Below are 12,664 nucleotides of genomic sequence, written 5' to 3'. Positions count from 1 at the left end.
TCTAATTATGTCAAGTCAGCTGCTGATTAATCTGCATCTTAAGATTATTTACAGATGATTTGAATCCTCAGTCTGCTTTCCCTTATCTACTCTGCTCACTAGTCTCCTTTCTCACTGTCAGTGGATATGTGCTCAAGGAATAGAGACTTAATTTAATGTTATCATAAACCAAATATGGTTGAACAACATTCTTTTAAAAAGAAAGGTTTTTTTGTAAAGATATTACTTCTGTAATATTTAAGGTAAATTATTTTCACATATGAGAACTAGTCTCATTTACTATTTAGTATCCAGCTTTATAAAGTGATTCAAGTGAAGAGCCATTCCAGGTGTATTACGATGAAAAATGTTATAAATAGTATACTATTTATAACATTTTTCATCGTAATACACCTGGAATTGAGATCCATCCTATATAGGGAAATGTCCATTAAAAGTATATACACCTTAATAAAAAATATTTAGAAAGTGACTTTTTGTCACTTTAAAGAACTAAAAAACAAAATCATAGTGGGTGGAAATGCCATGAAATGGTAGGGCAGTACAAATCACTAAAACGTTCTGTCTGCCTTTGAACAGATAAAGGAAGCAGAAGCCAAAGCCGTCATTGAAGAAGAAAAACGAAGACAGCAGGTAATTAAACAGTGCTGATTTGTGAGCTTCCAAGTCCTGTGCTCTGGAGGGTGGGGCATATGGCAAAAGTGTGGTTGAAGAGGGAGAGAGGGAGACTCAGAAGTCATTTGGAGGGCTTGGGGCAGGAAAGTTATTGAAAGTCTTTAAAACACCTCTAGGTAGTTTGCTTTACTGTTTCCAATAGTTTCAGCCAGGATACAGTTTTAGTCAATATTCTTTTCTAGTTGCTGAACTTATGCCTTCCAGCAGGAAGTTTGAGCTGCTACTGATCATATTCCTTGTTTCTCTGTTAACTGCTTATCTAAAGTGTAGAAAATGTTAACACCTACAAATAAGAAACAGCTAGGAAGAACGTTCTCTTGATTGTTGACTTCCTTGCCACAGACATTCAGAAAAGATTCTGGGCTAAAATGCTCAGGTCATCCCAACTTCAGCTGACGAGTTGAACTGGAATTTGGAATTCTGTCAAGTAGTCAAAGTCTTTTCTTACCCAGGAATTACCCACCCTGCCTTTGGGGCTCTGTGGCGTAGAGATGAGTATGAGGGGTATTTAGATTGCCCCGTTACGTACACATTTATATACAACTACTAAACTAGTAACTTGCCCAGTATAGCCAGTGTTAAAATATTTTTCTAATTTAATATTTTTGATCTGTTAATTTTGAGAAAATCAAAACAATCTCCATTTTAAAAGACTGCCTTCACTACTAGCTGTGTATTTTCCTACATTCCTTAAACCAGTAACTTATTCAAAGAATCCATATTAAAAGGTTATCCAGATTGATTAGTGTAGATTTTTAAAATTCTATCATTTGATTCAATTAATGTTTTGAATTTATTTAAGTAATTGCCATTATTCTTTCCTGTCTAGGCTGAATTAGAGGCTTTTGAAAACAGATTGAAAGGTCGTCGGAAGAAAAACAGGAAAAGAGATGAAGTAGAAATTGAACCTTCAGCTTGGCAAAAATATAAGAAAGTATTCCTTTTCCTAGTGTGCACGATTGTTGTGATGTTTGCATGGTATGTGGCCCATGATATGTATTGAAAAATTTTGATCAATTTTAATATACCTCAATTTAATTTAGCTTTAGGTAACATTCTTAAAATATTAGTTCATGTATATCATAGAACATGATTTATGTTCATATTCATCTCTGTACTTTTCTTTTATAAGGAAGAAAAAGGATGTCAAGTGTTACCATAACCAGCATCCAAAAAAAGGGCAGTATAGTGTAATTGAAAGTAATAGCATGAATTGAAATTGTAAAATAGCTTGAATTATTTGCAAAGCTCTTGTCAAGAGAGCATTTTATTACTTCATAGTATTTCTTTGTGCAAATATTCCTTTTTTGTTCTTACAATGAAACTGAGCCATATTTGCTTTAAAATTAACTTGTCTAAACGGCTTATTAGTTCTTATTAAAGAATAATTTCTTTGATCATGTATTTTGTTCAGTGATCTTGTGTAATAAGAGTTTTCAAAACAAAATCTTGAAAATGTCTGGATTTCATAATCAGGTAGTGAGAAAAATTGTTTATTATACTTTATCACTGTGGACTTTTAATCTCTTATGACATTTTTGTTAGCTGTTTTGTTCATCAGAGAAAAAAATGATTTTATTCTTTAGAATTTATCAGATGCAGAAAATACGAAGTTTCTATTGAAGTCATAGTACATTTGACCCAATTTAAATATGTTCTTTCAAGGTGCATTTCAGCTAGAAGAGTGGACATAGTATAAGACAATTGACAAATCTGGCTGAAATTGTAAGTTATTTTAAGCAGTTTGTTTAATTTTTGTGACTAATCTTTAATTAAAAGTATTTTATTACCAGCTTTGTACTCCTGAGTTTGTTGTTTTTTTTTTAAACAAGATCCCTGACTGCATTGGTACTCTTGGAAGGAACGTCTGCCAGTAGATATTGGCAACTGCTTTGCAACTTAGAGTCTTAGAGACTGACCCACAACCACATAGATGCTGTGTGAGAAATGCATCTCAGGGCTGGTTTTCTGTCCACAACACCACACTTCTTTCCACTTTCTGACTTTCCACGAGGTTATAGAATATATAATTGGAAATTAAAGGTTAGTTTTAGTGAGTAAAACCCAGTCTGGCCAGGTACTGTTCAATTATTGGTTATGACCGCTATTAAAAGTTAAATAAATAAAATGAAGAGTGAAATCTTGTCAGATGCTGAGTAGAAAAGATAAAGATGCAGAGTGTAGTTTGGGAGAATTTAAGAAATTTTGCTTTTTGATGTACTATAAATTATTATGTGATTATTGATGTCTAGTCATTCCCTTTTTGGAGAATTTTTTTCTTTTCTCTGCTTGTTGAGAATGTTTAAAAACATCTTTTCTTTATTATATAATTTAAAAATCTTTAATTATTATAATTTAATAATCATTAATAATTAATAATGATTAAATATTAATAATTAATAACATTTAATAATTTAAAAATCTTTTCTTTATTATATAATTTATATAAAATGAAGACTTCCAAGTCCACGGTCAAAATTGGAATCATAGGTGTTAATACTCTTGTTATTTCTGGTTGTATCTATGGGGATTGTTCTTTCCAATGGTGTGGACTCTAGCTGATCCATGCCTTCTCTTCAGTGGGATTTGACTCTGTCTTCCTGAGCATATTTTCAGCATGTTGGGGGCCCAACTCTAGATCTCCTACCTTTATGTAGATACCCAATGAAACATGTGACCTGCCATCCTTGACTCTTATTACATTGATTAGACCCTCTCTTCTACTTGTACATCTCAGTTTTTTCCATTCATTTTGGGTGCACAATTCTTTGTTGATGATATTCTTCAGCCTTTTCACTTGCACCCTAACCTTTTCCATAATCCTCTGGTTAACTTGCAAATTTTGTGTTTCATAAATGCCATTGGGATGATTTTCAAGAAGGGTTAAGTTTACCTTAAAACCATGATGCCCAAGTACAATAAATTCTCATATAGAATGGGGAATGATGGGATTAGTTATATTAATTAGTCATTAAGTGTTGTACACCTATTGCTACCAATGAGGAAACAACATTTTTATAAAGCAATTGGGGAACAATTCAAATTCTACTATCTCCCTAAATGCTTGTACCTTTCTTTTGAGATCATCTACAATTTATCTTATATCCATCTTGTTCGTATGTAGTTCTTCCTAATAAGAGTGTGAGCTCCTTAAGACCAGGAAATGTCTTTACCTTCAATCGCATTCTCCATGCTTAGCAGAGTTGCTGGCACATAGTAGGTACTGAAGAAAATGCTTGTTGAGTTGATTTAGCATGAGGTTTGGTACTGGCATTTCAGAGAAGGAAGAATGGAAAGGGATCAGTGTAGCCAGGTGTGGGTACTTCATTGAATAGCTAGAAAAGTATAGTTAATTCCTAAACACTTTTGTTAAGAAAGCACTTTAGGAATCATGAACACGAACCACAAAACAAATTCTGCATATTCTAACTTTCAAGTTTACATACCAAATACTAATGAACCATAAGAACTCCTAACTGGAAAAACTATTAGAAAAGGAGGCAAATTTTTGCTTGGAATTGTTCTTATACTCCGGAATAGTCTGACTTAGTTTTTATTCTTTACGTGAGCTTAGTGCTGAAAGCTATAGACGTTTTTATTTGGTGTATGTAGGGTTAACTTGAGATAGCCAAGGAAGCTATCAGTTTCCTAGTTATATTCCATTTTGCTTTCTCTGGAAGTCCTCATCTCTGGAAATGTCTATACTTGGAGGATTCCAGATCAAAAATATCCCATTTCCTACCTGATTGATAGGTTCCTGCCTCAGATTTTCAGAGTGAGAAATTAACCAGACTTGCCTGAATGGAAGCCATTTCCTCCCTGTAAAAGTACCTTAGATGTTTGTGGATTTCCTTCTGCTGTGGCCTGCAGATTACAGTGTCTCGGGCTCCCTGGGGAGCCTTTCTCTCTTTGTACACAGTCCCCCCCAAGTTCAGTGTGAGGGTTATGTTTCCCTACTTGGGAAGAGTTCAGTTGTAAAACGTTCATAGTGAAGGGGTCATTGGGCTGCTTGTACTATCTTTAAACACGTCAAATAAAAGCTTCTATTACTTTCAACATTGATGGTTTGTCAAATTTTTCTGGAATATTTCAGCGGTTTGATGGATAACTTACAGAGCTTGTCCATCAAAATATAGATATTTATAATATATATCTGGGATAGACAATACATATTGACTCAGAATTGAGTAGAAGTAGCTGTAACATAAATTTAAGAAATTGGAAAATTTTCTTCATTGCCTCCAAGCATTTCTTTGAACCAAAGATTTATTTTTTAATTTTTAATTTTTTAAAATATTAGTATTTTCTAAAACATGCACCTGCCATCTCTTGTGTCTTTGCACAGGTTGTCCCTTTTTCTGCTTTTCCTACTATTTGATTAACCCAGAGTCCCCAAATACTGGAAAAAGGACTCACTATTTGAGAAAACTGCTGGGAAAATTGGGCAGCAATCCAGCAGATATTAGGTGTAGATTTGAAAGGTAATTTCTTCCTTTCTCTTTGGTCCAAATGAATACCTCACCTAGATATAAAGGGTCACATCAGCAAATTGAGCAAGGAAAAAATTATCTTTCAGATCTATGTATAGGAGAAGACAAGATGACAGATGACAGGATCACATAGGATGAAATGGCCGATTTTGATTATATTAAATTTAAAGATTTGTACAAATTAACATAACAAAAATGGAAAGAAAATGCATAACTGAAAAAAAAAATCTTTTGCAAGAAGTGTTTCTGGTAATAGACTCATTTCCAAGATATATAAGAAACTGATTCAAATTTATAAGGTTGAAGTCATTCCCCAGTAAATAAGTGGTTCAAGAATATGAACATTTTCAAAGAAATGCAAGCCATCAATAATCTTAAAAAATAAATAAATAAACCACTAATAATTAAAGAAAGAAAATCAAAGCACTTCACGTTTAAGAGACTGGCAATGATGACAAAAGAGGAAAATGAGGGGATTATAGGGAGAACAAGTATTGTTTCACTGTTATGCACTGTTGTGGATCTTGATTTGGTCCCCAAAAATTACCATATTGTCCAGACCCATAATTATACCACTACCAGGTCAATATCCCAAAGGAACCAAATAATTAGGAAGACTATCCTTATGTCCAAAAATATTCTTAACAGTTCTTCAGAACCAAAATTGCAAACTATGGGGTTGTGCCCTCCTTTTGGAAAATGCCTGAACATACTGTGGTATATGGATGTAATGGATCCAATATTACTGTTCCACAAGAAATGATGAAATGGGACATTTCAGAGAAAACTTAGAGTAACTCTGAAATGATGCAGAGTGAAGTGAGCAGAAATAGAACAAGATCATATTACAAAAGATCAAATGAAGATAAAAAATGCTAATCACCTCCTGCCAGAGAAATGATAGACTTAAAATGCAGAAAAAAGATATTTTTGGACATGGGTAATATAGTGCACACCACTAAGTCTGAGGTACGGAGTCCAGGTGTAGTTGGGGACCAGTTCTGTCCCCCTAGAAGTCATTTATGAGACAGAGATAGATTATTTACCATAATATAAAGTGTGAATTGCCCAGGATGGATAATGGTTTTTAACATATAGTCTCTGGAGAAGTTATCAAAGGAGAGTGAATCAGAAAATAACAGAGGAGTAAAGGAAGGAAAAAAAAAAAACCTGAAAATTAAAAAAGATGTCAGGAGGAAACCAAATTAAAGCTCTTGAGCTTAAGCATATGTACCAACAGGGAAGATACTAATCACAGATGGGTAAATGGCTTCTAGATCAGGTAAGAGTGCAGGCTACTATGAATAATATTGCTTGAAAAAGGAAAATGAGAAAGAGGACCCATGGATTCCCAAAGAGAGCAAGGAATCAACCACAACAGGGTATTCCTGAATAGTTAAAAAAGAAATAAGAATTGTGAAAATAGAGTTTGTGACTCTAGTACAGCAGAAATAATTGGTATGATAGAAAACTTGGTTCTTTGGTGACAGAATTTACCAAAGAAACAAGAATAGCTGATTGGAAATGGAAATACAAGTGAAGAACAATTTAGGAGAAGAGATGCAGAAAGCAATAATATTAAAAGAACCCATGATCTTTGCAGACACTATATATTAATCATGAATGCTGAACAGAAAGACACAACTTAAGAATTATAGGTATCTTTGAAAAAAAAATTAAAAAAAATCCTGTGCACTGGTGCACAGGTGCTCTTCAGAATACAGAAAACAAAATACTAATTAAAAGAATCCACAGATTGTCTCCTGGAAGAAAAAAAAAAGTTGTTGCAACCTCCAAGACATAGTGGTGAAATTTGACAATTTCTATGCAAAAAACAAACAAATTTAAAGAAAAGCGAGTTAAAATAACAATGCCATCCTGTGCTCACCTGGAACTACTAGAAGGAATGGAATAATGGGTTCTGAAAAGAAAGGAAATTCAAGATACAACCCCAAGGTGACATTCTGTAAACTTGAGCATAACCACTAATGGGAAAAAAGATGGGTATTGAATACAAAAGAAATACTGAAAGAATTCCCAGAAAGAAAATCTGACCTGAAGAAATAGTGACAAAATGAAGGACAGAATAAACCTTAACTCTTATAACTTTGTGAATAGATTAAATAATGCAACAAAAACAGCAACAAATTTGATAAGAATAAAACCCCATAATCTTTTGCTTACAGGAAGTAGATTTGAACAAAGACATACGAGTAGAAATGAGGAGCTAGAAAAATTACTAGTCAAAAACGAAAAAGGAGTTGCAATCATATCAGAAGGAAAGCACTGCACCAAATCCTAATATTTAAAATAGGGAAGGATAAATCAAAGAAAGAGAAATATAGATCAATATCATTAATGAACATCAGTTAAAAAATTTTAAAGTTCTGTCAAATTATTTTACCTAAGAAATTTATTATGATCAAATTAGATATATCCCAAGGATGTAATGGTGGTTCAATACTTGGAAAACAATCGGCACAATTGTAAGTTTTTTGTTTTGTTTTGTTTTTATATTTAGAACCTTTTCTTCTTTCTTTACTTTTTTTTGGTCTAGCAGTTCTATAGCTGGGTCAAAGGATATATGCAGTTCATAACTTTTTGTGTATAATTCCAAACTGCTTTCCAGAGTGGTTGTAGTCATTTATAGTTTTCACCAATAGTGCATCACTGTGCCTGTTTTCCTATAGTCCCTCCAACATAGATCATTTCCCTTTTTTATCATTTATGCCACTTTGATAGGCATGAAGTGGAATCTTAGAATTGCTTTAATTTGCATTTCTCTATTTACTAGTGATTTAGAGCATCTTTTATATGATTATAAATGGCACCAGATTTTTCCTTGAGAATTGTCTGTTCATATACTTAGTCCATTTATCAGTTGAGGAATGAATTTTATGTTAAGTTTGAATCAATTTCTTATATAATTTAGAAGTGATGCCTTTGTCAGAGAGTTTTGCTGAATAGATTTTTTTTCCCCAATTCTTTCATTTTTAACCTTTTATATTTGTATTTAAAAAGTGCTAATTTTGTGCAATCAATAGTGTCCATTTGGTCTTTTGTGATCCTCTATGTTCCTCATTTGTTCATGAACTTTTCTCCTATCTGCAGATCTGACAAGTAATTTTCTCCATGAATCTGTTTATTATGTGACCTTTTATATCTAAGACATATTCATTTGGAGCTTATCTTAGAAAGGTGTGTGAAGTTGGTCTAAATCTAACTTCTCCCATGCTGCTATCCAATTTTCCTAGCATTTTTTTTCATCAAATAGTGAGTCCTAATCCAATAACTAGGGTCTTTGTATTTATCAAATACTAAAATACTGGATTCATTTGCTTCCATATGTTATATACCTGATGATCATTCTCTTTTTTTAATCAGATCCAAATTGTTTTAAAACGATTATTGCTTTGTATTATAGTTTGAAATCTTACTGCTAGGCCCCTTTTGTTGTCATTTCCTTTCATGATTTCCCTTGAAATTCCTTTATTTCCTCCATATGAATTTTGTATTTTTTTTTCTGGTTCTAGAAAAATAAACCTTTTAACAGTATGATTGATAAGAAATTGAATAAGTAAGTTGGGTTGGTATTGCCACTTCTATTATATTGTCTTGTACTCCCGATAGACAATTGACATTTTCCCAATTATTTAGGCCTGTTTTTATTGAGTAACTAGTTTCTTGTATTTACATTTATATAATTCTTGCACATATCTTAGAAGGTAGACTCAAGTATTTTATATGTGATGTAGTCATTTAAAATGGAATTTCTATTTTTATTTCTTCCTATTGGATTTTACTGGTGTTATTTAGATGTACTGATTATTTTTGTGGGTAAACTGTTGCCACTGCTGCTGCTGCTGACTTCTGAACTTTCTTCTTTCTTCGTACATCACCCAGGGCAGGCATGCCTGAGAATACTATGCCTGTCAGGGTCCCCTTTTCCGAATCAATGATTCAGAACTGCCCTGTGAAGAGCCAAAATGAACAGGGGAGTGATTCATCATCAACAACATTATGCTCCATAGCTAATGTCTTCATGACCATGTGGAGAAAGAAAGCAGGGCCTGTATCTCTGGAGTTAGGGATTATCTTAGCCATGTGTATTCTCTGTATATGTGCCTCACTACAACTGTGATTTAAGTTGGTGTCTCCTTTTTCCCCCCAACTCAGAAGGGTTTCTTATAGTGTTGGGGGAAATCCTTTATAACTATTGTTCTTGCTATCTCACTTGCTAAAATAATTGTTTTTGCTAAAGAACTGAATCCACTAACTGATTGTTATGGAGAATCACCTGTGAGGGCTCATGAACTAGTTTTAAAACTACAGTCATTTTAAAAATTACTCCTTAAAACTCTGAACGTAGCACATCCCTCTGGGACCCAGCTGCCAGAGCCAGGGTGAAGTGCGGTGTTTTAGAGCCGGCTTTAATGGTTCATGAGAGGAAAATTGTTCAATTTTCAGGGCATGCATTTACATCTTGGAAATCACCAAAAGGTATGAATTAGAACTTGATCCATTATTTTATTGCTTGTCTAGATTTAAGAAAGTGATGGGGGAAATGTTAATAACACAAAGTAATATTAAAATAATATTCTAAGTATATACATGTATATATATTTGAGAGCTGGTTGTTAAACATTTATGGGTAGGGGAACATATATTATATTGTCTTTTCCTTTTGTATGTTTTTTTTTTTTTTTGTATGTGTTCCATCCCCATTTTTCTTCTATGACAGTAATGGGTTCTTGAAATTTTACTGGTATTAATTTTAAACAAGTTTCCTCTCAAAAGATTAACCCTACCTCTTATCTCGCCTATTTAAAATTCTTGGATTTAAATTATTATTTCCCAAAGGTATTGTTTGCCTCTCCATATACTTTTTCTATTGAGTACTACTTTTTCTGTGACGCCTTCTTTTAACCTCAGAATTTTGCTTTGCTCTTCTTTAAAATGGGGATTACACTACTTACCCAATATAGTGCTTTGTTAAATTTGGGCTGAATACATAATATTTGGCCCTTAATCTCATGACTGTGACAGGTTTTTGGTTTAAGAGGTGGATCAGGTATAAAAAGAAAATTTAACAATTCTAAGTTTCTGTATATTATCCTGTTTTATTTTGCTTAATACCACATTTTCCCATAAATTTATCTTCTGCCTTTGTTGTTGTTGTTATTGGTTCATGACCTCAGCTATGTGGTTGGGACCTTGACATATGCTAAGCAAGAGAGCCATTCCTCCCCCACCCCATAAAATTGAATTATTTTAAAAGAATTTATGTAGTTTTTAATATCGAGGAAATATGGCAAGCTAATGGGATAAGTTCATGATTTTCAAGAGCATATTTTATTACATTGCAAAGATTTAGTGTCACATTTTTAATCTAATTTTTCATAACTACCTGTTTGATATGTTTGTATCTGAGTAAAAATTATGATAAGAAAAATATATTCTGGTTCAAAGTCTGTTTTTTCCTCTTCTTTCCCTTTCTATCAAGAGACATCTAATGCAACCTAAAGCCAGAAACCTGGAGTTTTAATTCTCTGTTTATGTGATCTTTTTCATTTCACCTTTCTCAGCTTTAGCTCCCTCATTTTTAAAATGAGAGGTAGACTAGGATGATCTCTTCGGTGCTTCCCAGCACTAATTTCCCATGTTCATTACAGTTTGTTGGGTAGAGTTAAAGACGGTTTTAATTGAAATTTTAAGATAATCAACTAAGAGACTAGTGCTCAGAGGAGGGTTATATTGTTTTTCGTTGTTGTTAATTTGAAGAGAGCTGCTGAAAGCTTACTTATCCAAGTTTTTTCCACGCTTAATTATTTAGAGGGCAAATTATGTACTCCTCTTCCTCAATAACAGAAATAAAAAACATTCAAGAAGTCTGGCCTCAGTTTACTCTAAGATCATTTCAGGGCTTTCTTAACCACCTCCACCAGGGGGCAGAAAGTGGAAGACAGAGAAGGCAAAAAGAAAAGAAAACCATAGACAGCCTTCTCAGCAGTTAAAATTCATTGAATTCATAGATAGGCTCCTATGTGGAGGACTTGAAAGGGACCTTAGGGACCACCTAACACCAGCCAGTTTACCAGATTAGGATGCTGAGGTTAATTAACTTGTCCAAGGCCATAGAAACAGCTGATCTGGGAGGCCAATAAGCTGTTACCTCATTCCACATCACCTGCTCAGTCTGTGCTTTTCCATTGGCTGTCTCCCGCTTGGAAAGGCTCCTGGAGCCTCTCAGAATTCCTAGTACCCTTCTAGCTTCAGCTTTTGTCCCACCTTTTACGTGCAGCCTTTCTTGATCTCTCCTGCTGCTCCCAGTTATGACTTTTGTTATAACAGCTAGCATTAGAATAGCACTTTGGGTTTGCACAGCATCTCATTTTATCCCCACAACCCCCGGGAGGTGAGTGTTAGAGCAGCTAAAGCCTCGCCCAGAGTCACATTCGAATTCAGATCTTGTTGCTCCAGTTCTGGCACCATCCACTTAGGCCACAAACGATTTGTTTGGGTCCCGCTCCGTTTAAGCCCCTTTTGCTTTTGCCTCCCACCTGCCCATAGTAGGTGCGCTTAATAAATGCACGTTTTCTTTTTTCTGTTCTGGCACCTTTTGTATTCCGGTGCCATTGGTTTTGTAGAACATTTGACTCTAGACCCTTTGTCATGACCCGGAATCTCCCATCGCTAAATCCAGATTCGGGACCACATCTTGCAATCTCCAGCGGAGTGTGGAGTCAAAGTGATTGAAATAATCGCACGCACGTGGCCGGCCTGGGGAGGAGGCCTTCGGAACCGGTGCCGGGAGGTCCGGACTTGAGTTAGGAAAAGGATGATTGGCGAGAGCGCCCAAATTTGGGGTTGGGGGGAATGGGTCGGTGGATCCCTGTGGGAGAAGTTAATGACATTGCCGCGGAACCTTCTCCTGAGCGGGCCCGCGGAGAGGTTAACACTAGGTCCGGACAGGATCCCCGAAAAAGCTGCTTGGGCCCAGCTGCTCCCGCAGCTGAAGCCGCCTATACCTTATGCTGACGAGGTCTTAAGCGCAGCATCCTTTGGATCGAAATGCTCTGCTTCCAATTGCCCGCCTTACTGCCGAGCCTGCAGTGACTTGGTTTATTTGCGTAAACTAGTAAGTTCCCACTAAAGTTCGTGTTCCGGGTGGGAATGGGGGCGGCGGGGGGGGGGGCGGATTATTGAAGGCTAAGTAGGGACAGAAAGTATTTTCTAGCCCCCTCGTCCCCCGACCCTACGCGCTACAGAGCCATCCCTTCTCAACCCCAACTCCCACCTTCAGCACTAGGACGCTGTCCCCGGGGTTTGCGGAGGGACAAGCCCGAGACTTTCTGCCTCTGGAGAGAATGCCGTCTTTACAAAGAAGTAGAAGTGGGGAGTTGGAGCAATGTTCTTATAGAGTCATCCTAGGTGGAGCTCAAAGTGGGAGGAGAAGGAGGGGTGTATCCCGGCCGGGGGGGGGGGGGGGGGATCAGACA

At 35.6% G+C, this 12,664-nt stretch overlaps 1 protein-coding gene across 1 annotated transcript in view; it reads left to right on the top strand.

Moving 5' to 3' along the window:
• Nucleotides 1-2,467, top strand: part of NFXL1 (nuclear transcription factor, X-box binding like 1) — a 72,091-nt gene extending 69,624 nt beyond the window's left edge. Inside the window, exons 21-22 of the mRNA XM_031943380.1 lie at nt 580-633; nt 1,505-2,467. Coding sequence (XP_031799240.1) covers nt 580-633; nt 1,505-1,678 — 228 coding nt within the window. The 3' untranslated portion in view covers nt 1,679-2,467. The remainder of the gene's footprint in view (nt 1-579; nt 634-1,504) is intronic.
• Nucleotides 2,468-12,664: the final 10,197 nt, after the last annotated feature.

Source organism: Sarcophilus harrisii, chromosome 6 (assembly GCF_902635505.1).
Source record: "Sarcophilus harrisii chromosome 6, mSarHar1.11, whole genome shotgun sequence".
Classification (NCBI taxonomy): Eukaryota; Metazoa; Chordata; class Mammalia; order Dasyuromorphia; family Dasyuridae; genus Sarcophilus; species Sarcophilus harrisii.
This window is presented reverse-complemented; position numbering and strand designations above follow the sequence as displayed.